The sequence below is a fragment of the Amyelois transitella genome, chromosome 12 (assembly GCF_032362555.1).
Source record: "Amyelois transitella isolate CPQ chromosome 12, ilAmyTran1.1, whole genome shotgun sequence".
In the NCBI taxonomy this organism is placed as follows: Eukaryota; Metazoa; Arthropoda; class Insecta; order Lepidoptera; family Pyralidae; genus Amyelois; species Amyelois transitella.
In genome coordinates, this window is record NC_083515.1 from 2092352 (window position 1) to 2109723 (window position 17372).

Below are 17372 nucleotides of genomic sequence, written 5' to 3' on the forward strand. Positions count from 1 at the left end.
ATAGTTTTGCAGTTATATGGAGCCTATATCTTCTAATACGCTATTTCTAAGTGTTAACATTATATGGGTTATACCATACCAGTAAAAGGTACTGACAAAAAAGAATTCTACTAAAAATATTGACACTAGTACTAGTTTGAATTGGTTTTATAAATAACAGATTTAAACCTAAGGCTTAAAATTTTATTACTTCATAAAATATTGCTGTTTTTAAATAAAAATGTGAGAGGTAAACAAAACGGATTAATACTAATATTTTATTGTTTTGGAATACTACCCAGGCTAATCCATCACTCATAGAAACCGCCACATTGAAATTAAACATGACGACAATGTATGCACGCGTTTTCTTTCTATATAATAAATAATACGAAAACATAATAAATAGGGCAATACACTCTACCTATCGTGTTTACAAGTACAATGCATCCTAGACGCAGGCAGATAGCTAACTAATGGTGCGGTTAGTGCATATCAGGCATCGCTGACGCGCGCTCGAGTTTCATTCTTAATATCGCCTTTGGTAATACGATACCAATGTTCTTCCGTCCATAAATTTATGCAGAAAATGATTGCTTATTACTTTTACGAAAGTTAAAAGTGGATAATACAGTACCTATTAGGTATTTATGTATTTACTAAGGTGTCACAATGTTGAAGTAGACAATAATGTCCACAGTGTTGGTTTGTTTGAGCTGACCTCCAGAAATAAAATTGAATCCTAAGTGTAAAAATCTATTATAAATAAAGAGTTAATTGGAGTTCAGTACCTTACAGTCCGTCAGATGGTACTGTATGCATATTAGGTATGGTCTCTTAAAATATACTTACTATATAGTAATGTAAAAGGCATTAAACCTATTGTTTTCTTCGATAACGTCTACGAAGTTGGTGATCCTAATTGATCCTTATCTTTGTTGTTCCGAGTTAGAGGAATGCGATGACACAAATAAGTGTGGGTCCGAGTGATTCACAGTGGAGTTTAGTTTCTAATCCGCTACCAAATCTACGTCACTTTCAGCAATAGAGACCGATAAGCGATAACGAAATGATAAAACTTTATCATTCTACCTTGATTACGGACAAGGCGTAGCTGTATCGGCGGCATTTATGTAGAAAAACAACAGAAAATCAAGCGAAAATGCGCGCCATTATTTTGGCATTTTTATTTTTAATTTCAAATTTTACGAGTGGCCAGGACATGTTGAGTGATGCGGAAATAAAACGAGTGGTGAAATTGGATGATATTTGTACGTGCAGTGAAATCCATGATGCTACAGGGACACATTTTGTGCTCAATATCTTGTGTTCGTCCACTGATAGGATTGAAGAGTTCCAAGATTTGGATAAAGTGGAATGGCCGTCAAACCCTCATGGACTGAAAATTGAAGCGAACTTCCAGGCATTGGGAATTACTATTCTAGCTAAGTATGTATTCATAATATCTTTTCATTTGTAAGTATATTAAGTATTTGTAATCTTATCTTTAAAGACTTTAACACATAATGTTCTTATTTCTGCTATACAGACCCTCAGTCCAGTAAACACTTACATACATTCTGTGGCTGTTTGCGACTGGTAGAAGCAAATATAAGTGTTAAGAAGGTAGTGTTAGATTGTGCAAGTCCATCGCGCCTATTCATTAAGAAAGTGACCCTTGACTGTCTGGTTTAAAAGGGAAGAAAAGTGGCTGCCACTAGTTTATCGGACCAAAACCAAGTCTTCAGACTTAAAAATATAAATTTAACGTCCTTCTGCCTAGTGATATCCAGTCTTGCTTTGTGGTTTTGCCGACCTCCCAATCTATACTATCAAATTGAATTCAGTTTATAAGTAAGCTTGCGGTTGAAATAAATCTATTTGGGATAATGTATGAAGGCCAACAGATTGTGCAATGAAGTGCAAATAACTCAAATTTTAGGGTACCAGTTATAACTTGCCTAAACAAAATACTAAAGAAAAACACAAAAAAGTCTATGAATTATTCAGAGGACTTCATATGAAACTTGTGACCATATCCAGTCACCATGTAGGTAGATGTTCTAACCTTAATGATAAATCATAGATAAACACTAAACTATGCTTATCAGAGGATCCAGTACCTGGGTGCTACCGAGAGTACCTACAATGTATAGTGATGAGCATAGAAATCTGACCGTCTGTCAGTAGTTAGGGGAAGGTGGGGCTACTTCGTACACATTTCACTTATCGGGGTATACAAACGGAAGTAAATCTTTTTCAAAATAAACAGAGACGTCAATGGAAAGGTGGTATATTTGACTTTAAAACTAGATAATTGCTTTTGGAGTATAAAGAAGTACTTCAGATTTATAAGCTATTTACCTAAAGATGGAAATTGTGCGAATTTACCCCACACGTGGGGCACATTCGAACATATAGTGGGGCACATTCATGCGCAGTGGGGAACATTCGTACAAAGTAAAATAATACCCAAAAATTATGCAAAAATAATACTTTATTGACTTTAAATCTACCTAGGTACTTAGTCAACAATCATAGCCATATTTTGAAATAGTTGTATTTATTCTCTGAGATCAATTACGAAAAATGACGTTACAGTAATCAGTCTCAAAATCAAATTCAAAACCATAAATCTAAAAACGACACATAGGAACTTTTTCCGTATTATAAAATATGAAATAATAAACTCTTCTATGCCATCATTGATATGATACTTAACATGATATCCTAATCTAGCCAAAACTTTTCAAAAAATTAAAAAACTTATCAAAATACAAAAAACTTAACGATCTTTCGTCAAAAAAGAAAATAATCATCTCAAAGTATCAAATTATGAAAATAAACAATTTTATCTTAATTTACTCCAACTCTATTGGATATTATATCTAGAAAAATCTTTTCCAAAGTTGAAAATACTAGCTGTCCTCGCTGTAGCAGCAGAATTTGCCAGTAAATTTGTGTTTTTGTAAGACATTTTCTAAGTTTCCAAAGAATTCGCCAACCGCTGTCTTATTAAATCCAAATGATCTAGCTGCACTTGTATTTTCGGGTTTTCGTAAACTCAAATTAGTGTTTCGTTTACGATAGCAGGCCAACCAATCTTTACCGGCCTTTTTGTTTTCATCCCAGCTAGGTGGATATCGAAAATTATTCAATTTAGCGAATTGGTAGGCAAGTTTCCTAATTTGTTCAAGCGTTAAACCATAGTGCCTCTTAGAACTGATCTTAATATAGTCATTAAGCATGTCTTCTTCTTGTTTGGTAAAAACCTGATTGGCAGTATACTTTGAGTCAAACGATCGTTTTGGTGTAGTAGGTTCAGCACTTTCGGCAGATTTGAATTTGCGGATGTTTTTAAGACGACTTTCAAGTGTTGATGGCTTTACATTATATTTATCTGCAGACTTCCTGATAGATAATTTTTCGTTTAGTACCCCTTTAATTGCTGATGCCATGTCCCCTTCATTCACTATAGCACTCCTGGTATTCTTTCTTTTGTAGTTACGAACCATCTGAAACAAAGTAATTATGAAAATCTAGTAAATCAGATTAAGATGTCATTAGGGGTACATTCGTACAGTACGAATGTGCCCCTTGTGTTAGTGAACGAATGTACCCCAACCAATATGCAAGTCACATTTTATAAACTAGAAAGAAAACCGTTAAGATGACAGTAAAACGGATGAGAATCACTTAAAACTGATACATCTCCAGTGAATATAACAAATAACAAAACCATTGGTATAGTTATTACAAGAGATAAAGGAGTTTAATTTACTGTAAAATAAATACTTACGGTGACGAAAAACACGTAGTGTCCAGTCCCAGCGGCCGCGTCGCTCGCACTGCCTCTTCACCCCGCGCGCCGCGCCTCTGAACGGGTGCGTACTTCGCACACAAAGATGGAGTCTCTAGCGTTATTCTTTAGTATAAATATAGCTGGTGAACGAATCTACCCCGCGTACGAAATAGCCCCACCTTCCCCTACTATGAAATAATGGTCAGATATATGAGCTATACACTGTACAACATAACCGTAAGGTTCAAGGGCCTCGCACGTCATCATATTTGCATGTGGTTTTCAACGGCTTTATCGTTTTATACCTTGCCTAGGTTAATAAACTAATTGGGCTATTTTACGTAGATAAAAATGGAAATACCTAATAACTCGGCAATTATTCGACGTTTATTATCGCATACCTAGTGAGAATCCAGAACTCTTTCTTTTTTAAGTCTATTAAATATCTACTAATCAACCATTCTCTACTAGTAAACCATTGCAATAATAATAAACCATAAAACGATTAATAAAAAAATACTTTCACTCAAGTAACATGAAACTTAGTCGTAATGAGCCGATGTCTTGACGAAAAAGTCAATAATCAAATTGTCATCAAAAAGATATTAAATGGGCGAAGTTTCGACACAAATTCGTAGTGTAGTGCAACATCTTATCTGAGCACAACATTACAATACATACTTGAGTAATGATAATTTCTGAGTATTGCACAGATACTCGGTACCTACTATCCTGTGAGTAACGATGTCTATCGTCTATTTAACTTCATTATGATTATAATGTCGTCGTGTTATGTTTCCGGCACATTGACTACTTAATTATCTTCATTGGTTATTGTAAGAGGCGACTAAGGGAATAAGCGCTTTTTCCCGTGTCTCAAGTTCGAGTAATCTAAGCTGGGTTAAATAAAACCGTCTTATTTAAAATACTCGACTCCTCTCCAAGTCTCCAGGGTAATGACGAATTAACTTTAAAAAAAGAACCAAAACTTGCAAGCACAGCTTTTTAAACAAAGAAGTTAATTAGTTAGATACCGATTCGACATATCGTCTCCTGTGAAGGTTCATTGATGCTAAAGGTTCATATTTTTGTAATTTACCCAGAAAAAGGGCGATCTAAATAAGAAATGAGTTTATCGTACGAATCCCTGGTAGGTAGGTACCTAAGGTCAACAACCACGCTATCAGCGTAAAAATTGGTGTAGTTTGCGCACCGTCACATCAATCAACTTGTGCTCAAATTCATCCGAATTATCAAGTTTGCTTTGCGAATCTTTATCGTAAAAATCTACGATAAATATCCGCAAAGACCGTCTTTTATCCCTAACCTACTTACGTGATGTCAAAAGGTGTGCAAGCCTCATTAATGACACGCTTAATGTACAGAATAACACCTTCCCGCCATATTCATTTACCCAAGTAGATAAAGGGTCGATTTTACATAGATTAAGGGTATAAGTGGGATGCTAACCCGGAGACGTGATGTTAATATTGACGTGTATGCAAGCACCTTTGTTTATACATACATACATACAATAACGTCTATAACCCTTGCGGGGTAGACAGAGCCAACAGTCTTGTTAAGGCTTATAGGCCACGTTGAGCTATTTGGCTTTAAGATAGAATTGAGATTCAAATAGTGACAGTTTGCTAGCCCATCGCCTAGAAAAAGGATCTCAAGTTTGTAAGCCTATCCCTTAGTCGCCTTTAACGACATCCGTGGGATAGAGATGGAGATTGGGATTGGTGCCGGGAACCACACGGCACGTCACCTTTGTTTATAAATGTAAGATTATCGTAATTACAGGATTGCACGGTTTCTGATGTCGGGGTGTGGTAATAGCGTTAGATAAGGTTATTAGAGAACTGATGTCACTGTGGCAGTAATTGGTTCCGTTGTCAAATTGACTCAACTCTAGGGAGATCATTGTACTGTTCATAATTCTACTTAGTAAAGTATGGACTAACAATTTGTCAGTTAGGATTGTACAGTAACCCAAAAAATATGTTAGGTTCTTAGATCAAATAATCTTGTAAGATAGGTAGGGACATTAATTCGGTATAGTAGGTATAACTCATGAATTACTTTATTATAATTATATACTATGCGAGTATATTCTTCTGTGATAGAGTTTATAATGTGATACTCTGTAAATAGGTACTAGCTGCCTTGATGGTATTAAAAGATGACTGCATTGATGGTATCATAAGAATCATGAAGACGAATGATCTACTTCCTAGTTATTCTAATACTTAATTCCTGTATGACCTCAAACCAGGGAACTGCTAGGATAATGGATATTAACTTCTTTGTTGCGATTTACCTATTGGTGAAATAGTTGTATTTGCTGTTTTAAAACACAATAGGAACGATTTGAATCTCCAAACAGCTTTTTTATGTACCTCTTACTTGGAATGTGATCATAAACGTTCCAGGTCTCTCATCAAGAACATGACCAAAGAATACGCTAGGATATTTTAAAACTATAATCATCAGCACATAATCAGCGACACAGAATATCATTTATCCTTTTCGTGTATGTAGCGGGAACAAGGAATCGGGCTCGACATCCACATGTGAACCTAATTGAAAATTACGATTTCCATTTCAGATTACCACCAAATTCTCAAGTGGAGACGCTGACCTTCAACAGCAACGCAATAAACACATACTGGCCTGACCCATTCAGTGACCTGCCCAATCTGCGAGTTCTCTCATTCTACCAGAACGAACTGACCAGCATATCACCAGATCTCTTTACCAAACTCTACACACTAGAAGACTTGGATCTATCATACAACAAACTTTCAACATTTTCACACAGAGACTTTAAAACTCTGAAACGACTGAAAAGATTGAATTTGCAAAGCAACAATATACAGTATGTGCCACTTGAAGCTTTCAGGCCACTAGCAATGTTGGAAGAGTTAGATTTGAGCAGAAATAGTTTGTCAGGAGAACTAATGCTGAGAACGCTGGATGGAGAATCGTTGAAAGGGTTGAAGAGGTTATTGCTAGGCGCAAACAGAATTACTACAATTACGAAAGATTCATTTCAAGATGATAATAGTTTGTAAGTAAATGTGTCTCATCGAATAGATATTTATGTCTAACTAAACCACTTCCCAAGTTTCTTAGAACCACATATTCATGCTATTGCTTCTAACACTGCCTCGCTCAATTTTACTAAAATATACAGAATTGATGAATACACTTGTATATTTTGTTTTACTAATGTTATTTCTATAAATGTTCACGTAAAGACGAGAGTAAAATCCTTATTGATTTTCACTTATTATGGTCAGTCAGCAGCAAAGTAAGAGCATTTTTCTTTAAAAATTTCAGAGAGTTGTTGGACCTGTCGTACAACCTCATCCAAACAATCGACGAGGACGCATTCCTCTCCTGCGTCAATTTACAAGAGTTGAACCTCGGAAACAATAACATTACCTTCGTCTTCCAACTACCCTCGCTTCTGCAGATCGCCATATTGAAAACCAACACCTTGTACCATTGGCCGCAGTTTCCTGGCGGCATCAAACTGATCGATTTGGCGAATAATCGATTGTCCGATGTGTACGACGAAAGTAGAGCTGAATTCGATAATCTCGAGGTAATTTCTGCTATCATATTAGTGCGAATTTATATAAAGACATACTTATTATTGAATTTATTTTATGGTATGACATAAGGCAATGTTTTGGGCCCTCTGAGGATATAAAAAATCTTTTTAAAATAGAGATAATTGATATAAATTGAACAGATAGTAATTATTTTATTGGATCGTGAAATTAATTGCTATTATGTTTTTTTTTTTCAGGTGTTGGATATAAGCGGAAACCAAATTACAGATTGGAATATACAAAAGAAACTGAGTAACTTAATAAATCTAGATTTATCCTACAATGCCATCAAAGAAATACCAAAGACCCTAAACGCAGAGTTACTACCTAGTTTAAAAACTCTCAGGTTAGACGGCAACCCAATAAAGAATATTTATTTTAAGAACATTATAGCTCTAAAGCATTTATATATGAATGATTTAGACAAGCTTGTTGTAGTCGAAGATAAGGCATTTAGTAACGTAGTGGGTAGAGATGACACTGAAGGGCAGGAGATGATGGACACAAACTGCTTCTCTTTATATTTGAGCAATTGCCGATCGCTGGAAGAGATCCAGAGGGGTGTTTTTGACGGAACTTCTTTATGTATGGTTCGTATCACTATTATAAAAAGATAAATAAATAACAGATATAAATGTAAATAATAAAGTAAGTAGCAGTGTTATTTTGAACTTACGTATCTTGATGATACAAAGCTTGCAGAGTTTTATTTCTGAAATTCATGTATAAGTAAACTCTCGAGGAAAAGTAACTGACATAACATTTATTTTCTTTTTTATCATCACCCCAGAATCAACTAAATAGATAATAAAGGTATCTGAACCTTGCGGGAAAGAAGAAACCCTCACTGACACACTTAATGGAAAAGATTCTCTAATTTCAGCTAGACATAAGCAAGAACAACCTGACACATATCCCTCGAGGCCTGCTGGACTGGGCTTCAGTGCCAGAGGGCGTTAACCTCCAGCTGAACCCGTGGGATTGCTCCTGTGATATGGAGTGGATGCTCGATGATATCTTGGGGAGGATGTACAATGATAACGCTAATCTTCTTCTGAATTTGAGGTAAGTATGGATTTATGCTAGGACTCCTTTTAATCACGAGACAAATCAACGTTATTTACAAACATGCAAATTATCTCGTTTTTAAGCCCATACGGTGTAGATAGAGCCAACAGTCTGAAATGAGATTCAGATAGTGACATATTGATAGCCTATTGATATTAAAACTAGAATTTTAAGTTTATTGGCCTCTCCCTTTGCTGTCTTTTACTATCTGCACGGGAAGAGAAAATCTTAATGCAATACATGAATGTGGCTATTCCATCAGTTATTTACAAAACAACTATTTAAAATACCTGCACCGAAACTTCAGGCTCATACAATTTGGTAAACTAAGCTGTATGTTTAAAAGTATGTACTCGTAAATGTTTAAAAGTATTGGTTACTCGTCCTTACCTTAAGTTGCCATAGTTATTTATGGTAATAACGTTGCACGTTTCTAAGTAACTATATAGTTTAGGTATTTTATGTTAATTTGTCCCGTATATCTTTATTTATGTGCCGTGTGGTTCCCGGCACCAATACAAAAAAAAATAGGACCACTCCATCTCTTTCCCATGGATGTCGTAAAAGGCGACTAAGGGATAGGCTTACAAACTTGGGATTCTTTTCTAGGCGATGGGCTAGCAACCTGTCACACTATTTGAATCTCAATTCTATCATTAAGCCAAATAGCTGAACGTGGCCATTCGGTCTTTTCAAGACTGTCGGCTCTGTCTACCCCGCAAGGGATATAGACGTGACCATATGTATAGTTTATTTTATGTTCAGATGCGCCTCCCCCCGCGCCCTGCAAGGCCTCCGCCTGGTGCATTGGTACAACTGGACGGACCGCCCGCTCTGCGGAGACGTGTACGACATGTCGCCCAGGGCCGGACCTCATAACACATTTTTGGTAAGAAAATTAACATATTAGCTAATACATACCTTAACACACGCTATTGTATACTCCACTGATGTTATTCAGGTTGTGAGAGGATTTATCGTCGGTATTTTTGATTGTAAGATTAAGGGCGTAGAATTTTAAACAAATAAAAATTAAAAGACGGTGGTATCTGAGTGGTGGTGGGTAGCCTTTCAGTCTATTCGGGAATATTGACTCTGTCTACCCCATAGGGCATTAAGACGTGATTTTGATCTTTTTTTTCTTTCCATCTCTCAAATGAGGTCAATTAGAAAAAAGACAATAATTTTTCCAACGTTTTTTTAGTTAAATATTCTTTGTGCGTTGAGTGTGAATTCCTTAAGATACGCTTAATCTATATGCCACATTGTCTATATTTTCTTAATCTATATTCCACATTACAGCGAGAGCCAATTATCATCAAGAGATATCACAATGTATCGTTATATTCAGTGGTAGTATAATTCTCAGATGGAGTCAACATCAGCGACCTACGCGCCCAAAGTGAGCACACTTACCATCATCCTCGGGACTTGTATCCTTACGTTCTTGGTCGTAGCTATAGCTCTTATGGTCTACCTCATAAGGACCAGGAAGAGGCACCGAGCGAGACAGGCAGCTATGCAAAGAAAGAGACAGAGTGCCACAGATTCTAAACACTTCAACGGTGTGGATAAAGAACAGTTTTCGGCTTTGAATAAAGCGTGAAATTGTCAATTTTCGGTTATCTAACCTACACTGATAGTAGAAATTTAACCTTTTGGAACCTTTTTGGAATGTTGACAACATAATAATAATGTCTTATATTCCCTCTCTTTCTATATTTTAGTTAACCGAAGTGATAGAAAGAGAAAGAACATAAGAAACGTGTCTTCATTGACAATGTCCGTTAATTAAGGGGCTACTAGTATGTATGGTGAACCCAGCGGTTCAATAAAACACCACCCAATTTACAAATCAGCTCCTCGATTAAGCAAAATTAAACTAATTGATTTTAGAATCACTTTTTTATAGTTACCTTAATTTCTTTTTACCTTAGACATTACCTATTTAGGGTTAATTGAAAAGAAGCATTGACTTAGTTTAAACTCGAAATAAGATTTGTATTGTTTTGTTACTGTAAATAATATTGAAGATTTAAGAATCAATAGTTTTATTGTTAGCAATGTGAAGTACCAAATATTTAAATAAATGATAAGTATGTAATATTTTTTACACAGTTCTGTCAAAACAGTTACCAAACATAAATATATAAGTAGGAAATACAATTCTAATAAATCTTAATTTATTGATGTTGGTATTAAAATATTTTTATAAAGATTCTGCTTATTTTTTTCATTAACCGATTAAATTATCACGGTGCACTGTGCATGGAGCATAAATAATGCTAGTTGGGAATAAACATGACATCGCAACTAATATTATAAATGAGAAAGTAAGTTAAATTTTTCTTAAGAAATTTTAACTGATCAAAATTACTTTATTACATTCCATGGTTACCTATACTTAAATCCCATTCAACAATCGCACAAATTTGTTATTATGAATTGGTTTTATTCGCTCACTTAGTCATTATATTTTCATAGATATCTATCACATCGCTAGTCCCGTCAGAGTACTTTGTATAACACTAGCCAGCCGCCCCGGCTTCACACGGGTAGCATTATAGATGTAAATCTCCCTTGAAAACCCATCTTTCCAACATTACAAATGGACCAAAATCCGTCAATAGCTTTCTGAGATTAGTTCATATATATATACGGATAGACAAAATAGAAGGATAATAATTGTGTAGTAATACTAATACAATGTGTATCGGCCTATAATCTCACTTTCCCAAAGGATTGATAAGTCTACGTATGTTCGCTGGTCCGTCATACTTCCCCTTCAGGAGCCTATTCCAGTACAGATACGGGAACACGTATTTGTTCAAGTAAACCACGAGACGGCCCTCTTTGCTCTGCAAATAAAACATTAGTTTGATTAGTTCCCATGATTTATTAAGGTTTTGCAAAAATAAGTTTATTAAACTTTGTTGCTTGAATTGCATTAAGTACATTAATTTTTCTGTATTAAAAATGCTATTTATAAAAATGGACGTGATTTATCTAAAGGTTATAACGAAATCAAATGTATCTTGATTTGACTTAAGGTCCTATGTCCCCTAGCTGGGGCAGAGGGCATCCACAGTGCGTCGCCATCCCGCTCGGTCTTGAGCTTCGCGTTTTATTTCGCTCCAAGTCTTCCCTATATTCTTCACCTCTGCGATGATTGTCCGCCGCCAGGTCTGTTTAGGGCGGCCACGTTTACGCTTTCCTTGGGGATTCCAGTCTAGGGCTTGCCTCGGTATGTGTTCGGGGTCCCTTCGGAGCGTGTGGCCGATCCAGTTCCATTTGCGGCGTTTGATCTGCTGGTCGATCGGAGTCTCACCGCAGCGTTCCCACAGGTCTACGTTGGAGATTTTCTCAGGCCAGTAAACACCGAGAATACGGCGAAGACAGCGGTTAATGACGACTTGGAGACGGTGCGAGATGTCTTTAGTGACCTTCCACGTCTCACACCCATACAGCAAAACGGTTTTCACATTAGACCGGAATATTTTGAGCTTAACTCTCCTAGTCAGTTTCCGTGATTGCCATACAGGACGGAGCTGTGCGAAGGTTGCTCTTGCCTTGGCGATTCTCGAAGTGATGTCCTCTTCGGTCCCTCCAGTTTCCGACACTACGCTACCGAGGTAGGTGAACTTGTGGACTCTCTCCACAACCTCTGTGCCGATAAGCAATGGTAGCCGATAGCCAGTTGTCCCGCACCTCATTTCCTGGGTTTTCCTGATATTCATATAAATGTATCTAGGTACCGTTTAATTTCATTTTGGCTTTAAAAACTAGATCATTCAAAAATTGATGCAATTTGACAAAAACTTCAGAATCAAAAGTAGATACTTTATAAATCCGGCTCCTAAAATTTTAAGAAGGACCATACCTGATCAAACGGGAACGTCTCGCATATCTTCTTATCGTACAAGAACTCGGAAATAATTCCGGTATTGTATGACGTCATCATGGGACAGGCAGAGTAGCCATTGTACTTGTATTGGGGTGGTTTCCCTTCGATGCAGCTGAGTAGGTTGCGAGACACTACGGCGCTTTGGACCGCTGTAAAAACGTTAATAATATTAATTTGAATATAATATTAAGAGGTGCGTTTCCTCAAGTAAGCGTAAAAATTTCTTTGGGATAAAATTACTCATACTGAAGATAAGCGCGTGGTTCGTGGTCTACAAATTGGAAAAAATAATAAGAGTGAGAGAATACAAGGTGTTTTATATTTAAGAACCTGGGCGACCGAGCTCTGCTAGTTCTTCGTCGTTTTTTAGTCAAATCATCTTACTTTTACGTATTGGAAAATGAGTTTATAGAAATATGAATCCAGTTGAATCGATTTTAGACTCCGTGCGCGATTAATAGGATAGAATAACAAAAAATTAAACATCGTCACTTTGTTTCTTTAAAAGTCTTACCCACGGCGGCCGCAGTCTTGCTATTAGGCGTGTCCGTACAATCTCCTACACCGAACACGTTAGGGAAAGTGGTGTGCTGAAGAGTGTGCTGGTCTACCGTCAGGAATCCTGCTTCGTTGACGAGCGACTGACAGGCTTTCAGGCAACATGGCGGCGACATGGGCGGCGTCACGTGCAAGAAGTTGTATGGGAGGGAGATTTTCTGAAACATTATGATAATACAAGGTTTCAGATCAGGGAAATTTACGAGTAACAGTTATAAAAAAATAAATATATACGGGACAAATTACTATATAGATTGAGTTAGCCTCGAAGTAAGTTCGAAACTTGTGTTACGAGATACTAACTCAACGATACTATATTTTATAATAAATACTTATATAGATAAACATCCAAGACCCAGGCCAATCAGAGAAAGTTCTTTTCTCATCATGTCCTCAACAGTTAATGTTAGATGCGGCGTAGTTTGTTTCAATGCTTCTTCTACACGTTTGATTTAAAGAAGCCTTAACGAAAATGCGGATTCTTTCTTCCTCCTGGCCTTAATCCCGGTTGCATTCTTACCACTATGGAGAGGAGCCTGGGGTATGCTTTTGACCATGGACCCTAGAGTTGGTTAGTCAGGTTGATCAAGGAAATGATCATTGGTAAATGAAAGAGGTGGGATTTGAACCTGTGCCATCACGAATTCTAACCGGACATCTCACCGATTCGACCACCGACTGCGGCTGGCGAATAATAAATGGAAAATATGTTCTCACCGTTCCGTTACCATCTTCAAAAACTGCCTTTCCATCATCCAGCGCGACCAAATCGGTACAATAGTTGACAGCTATACACCGACTTTTCACTACCCGGTGCAGTTCTTTCGCATACTTCTCTATGCCGAAGAGAACCGGGCCGCCAGTGTTGTATGTTATGTTGGCCATACTGCGCATTTTTATCTGGAAGCGTTAATATTAGGTAGCTAACTTTTATCCGCAGCTTTGCGCCCGCGAATTAAGTGCCAGCTACCAAAAGAATACAGATTTTTTGCAAAACTTATTAGAACTTTAGTTTTTCCCGGAAAGAAAAGTAGCCTAAGTCCATCTCCAGATATGTACGCGAAATTTTAAGTGAAGAGGTAGCAAATAAACAAAGTTTCTTACGCATTTATAATATTAGTTGAGATAAGAAGTTGATGGGGATGGGACAGCCCCTGATGTCAGGCTAGAAAGTGTTGCAAGGCAATAGACATATGGCCTTGCAATGCAATTATCTTGTCTAAACTAAATGTAAGACATAACGTTAGAAAGAGAGACAAGATAAGGCATACGTATTGTATTGCCTTTCAAGGTTTGTGAGACTCTTTGTGCGTGTACCTTTGGAGTTTGTTGGTAAAACAGAAAACTATGGCAGAAGACTGTTTGCTGCAAGCCATCTTGTTGATGTCGTCCTTCGATTTCATTTGGGATCTTTAGGTACTCATCTTTATTTTGTATTCCGAATCTCCTGATTACGGATCAATCATTATAATATAGCTAGCTCTTATGCAAAAATGTTGATGGCCTATGTAGCGCAGCGGTAGTGCTCTTAATTGTGACACAGGTCCCGTGTTCGAATCCCGGCCACTGCATGAAGAGAAATGAACTTTTTCTGATTGGCCTGTGTCTTGGATGTTTCTGGGACTTGATAGTATCTTTGAGTCTCACGACACAAGAACTCGAATGTCTCGAACTTACTTCGAGGCTAACTCGATCTGTGTAATTTGTCAAAAACACAAGAGAGGTTATGTAAACGGCATAAAATTTTAGTACCTCCTGTCGCCAATAATCATCCGCTAGATACATGATCTTCTGCGCTGCCCCTGGACACTTTCCCGTGGTCTTTGGGAAGGTGAAGATGGCGTGGCCTCCGCGGAAGTTCCTGATGCAGCACCAGGTCTTCACGCTGTACGCATCGGAGTAGATCGTGCATACCCCGCTGTATGGGTAGTTTAAAGCGTGCCTGAGGCCTGGTATCTGAGAAGGGAAAGTAAATATTTTTGTTTTAAGTTTGTATGTTAAAGGAGAGAATTTTGGAATCACAGAATGGTATGCAACTGATTTACATCTAGTGCCGTGTGGTTCTCGGCATTCTATAATCGGATCACCCCATCTCTTTCTTATGATTGCGTCAAAGTTGACTTAGAGAAAAAGAACATACATCTAGTGTAGCTTTTACAAAGATCTGAGTTTGGTTTCTCTGTAAAGGTTGTGGAGGTCAGACGGTTATCGCTTCGTGTGAAAAAATCGGACTTTACCCAATAAGCATTATGGTTAAAAAGCGCACTCCAGTCTCCTCACTAGAGGCTAAGATGTAACCGGAATTAATTCCATGACTAGGAAGATTTACAGCGATATCTATTTCTTCAAAATTATACGAACCTTATCATAATCGTTTTTAACCCCCAACGCGACAAGCAAGAAGTCATACTCGATTTTCTTGCCACATTTCGTGATCACTATGTTATTACAGGGGTCAAATTCTTGTGCCTGATCCCGGACCCAACATACTCCCTTGGGGAGGACCGACTTCATGGGGCGGTGGCTCTTCATGGAGGGGCGGATCCCGGCGGCGATCAGCGCGAACATCGGCTGGTAGTAATGCAACTGGAAGAAATGGATTTCATTTATAGTTATTCGTAGCGGTAGAAATATAAATAGTGTAGTTTTGTTGCTCGATTGCCATTCTAAATTCTAAAGCTTACATTAGTAAACTAACAATTTTTCATGATATTTATTCAGATTACGGTGGAATACTAAACATCAAAATGTACTAAGTATGTACGTATGAGTAAACCCTAAACCCCGAAGCCGATGATATAACACGCACACTGAACGATGAGGAAGAGCTGAAGATACACATTTTTTTATTTGTTTCCTTTTGAGCCGCGGTTGTTGCCTCCTTATAATCAATATTTATTGACCTTACAATTATATCTATCTCATATTTTTTTCCGCGTTTCAACCGAAGATGCTTCGGGGCCTGGGGTAAGCTTACCAGCGTTTTTTCCAGTCCTGTTACCTCACTAGGGCAATCAACGCATACTTACTCTAGAAGGTTCCAACACTATGATGTCGTCGGGTTCCATCCTCCTGGCCAGCCGCGACGCCACGCTGCAGCCCCCAGCGCCGCCTCCCACCACCAACACCTTACATCTGATCATCAGAACTATAAGTAACTAAGGTTCTCTTAAACCACCGATGCTAAAACCATAAAGCAATAATAAATCGCAGCTACTCAAATCACTACACTCAAGTGATAAATAGGAAACGCGTAAATGCTTGTTTGTCATGTCCTACGCAGATTGTAAAACAATCAAAGACTAATTAACTTGGGATTTTTCATTAAAGTGATAGGCGAGCAAAATGTTTCTATAGAAAAAAATTGCCTACACCAAAATTTCAAATCAGGTTAAAATCCCGGCCAGAGCATGATGAGAAAAGTGTTTTTCTGATTGGCCTGGGTCTTGGATGTTTTCTAGTTAGTAAGTATCTCGTAGCACAAGTCTCAAACTTACTTCTAGGCTAAGTCAATCTGTGTAATTTGTACCGTATCTATAAAAAAATATTCAATACCTACTTATCAATATGAGTTCTGTCTCTTGAAGAGGACAAAGACAAATACATATATGATGTCATGATTGAGAAGGATATATACATGTTATGTCTTTCTTCTTTATACTACTTTACATTTTAGTTAACCACAAAGAGAGAGATGTCATACCTTGTCAACGTTCATAGTCCCCCTGCCCCTGTAACAAGACACGCGCGACGCCGTTTTTACCGCGCGAATACCTATCGCTATCCCGCTTCACGTCATATTAAAAAAGCGAAACGGCGTCACGCCTGTCATTCTTAGGGTTGAAAAAAGCGGGAAATTTTCCGTTTTTTTTCAAATTCCCTCGTATTTATACAAGTTTTTTAAGAAAGTTTCAAGAAAGATAAGAATGAAATATTTCATGTTTTTTATAAATAAAACGGAAAAATATGAAAGAAACGGATAAATAAGATAGGAAAAGTATTGATTACCATACAAAATGCATCATTGTTTTAAAAATTGGTAATTATACATAGAATATATATATATAGTTTTCCAATCGTTTTTTTCTTATTTTTCGAAACAAACGACGAAAATCTCAATGAAACCGTTTTTTTCCCAAGGTTTTATTCTGATATATTTCAATGTAACAAACCAATAAAACGGTAAAAAACGAAAAAACGTTTCTTTAATCGAAAAAAACAATTTGTTTCTTTCGGAATTTTCAACGCTAGTCATTCTATGAGCTGGTTCGTTCTAGGGTCGGGGTAAGATGGAAAATGATCATATTCTGAAGACTATGCTTACCTGTATCCATCATTGAGACACGCCCTACACACTTTGCCGTAACGTCTAATAGATTTGACACTACGATTTAGACACTGTAAATTTAATCCCATTTGTATTATGCCGAAATTATTG

The 17372-nt window shown here is 37.3% G+C and overlaps 2 protein-coding genes across 2 annotated transcripts; one reads left to right on the forward strand and one right to left on the reverse strand.

Moving 5' to 3' along the window:
* The first annotated feature begins 881 nt into the window (after positions 1-881).
* LOC106142533 (protein artichoke) lies at positions 882-10691 on the forward strand. The gene is made up of 7 exons (XM_013344325.2): positions 882-1428; positions 6393-6854; positions 7127-7394; positions 7602-7994; positions 8288-8469; positions 9238-9361; positions 9842-10691. Exons 1-7 carry the CDS (start codon positions 1142-1144, stop codon positions 10076-10078), a joined length of 1953 nt encoding a protein of 650 aa, XP_013199779.1. The 5' UTR covers positions 882-1141; the 3' UTR covers positions 10079-10691.
* A 29-nt stretch (positions 10692-10720) lies between these two features.
* LOC132902316 (sulfide:quinone oxidoreductase, mitochondrial-like) lies at positions 10721-17370 on the reverse strand. The gene is made up of 8 exons (XM_060946879.1): positions 17259-17370; positions 15964-16069; positions 15296-15520; positions 14687-14890; positions 13652-13834; positions 12891-13092; positions 12353-12525; positions 10721-11330 (listed from the first exon to the last, which is right to left on the reverse strand). Exons 1-8 carry the CDS (start codon positions 17348-17350, stop codon positions 11199-11201), a joined length of 1317 nt encoding a protein of 438 aa, XP_060802862.1. The 5' UTR covers positions 17351-17370; the 3' UTR covers positions 10721-11198.
* Between the last annotated feature and the right edge of the window lie 2 nt (positions 17371-17372).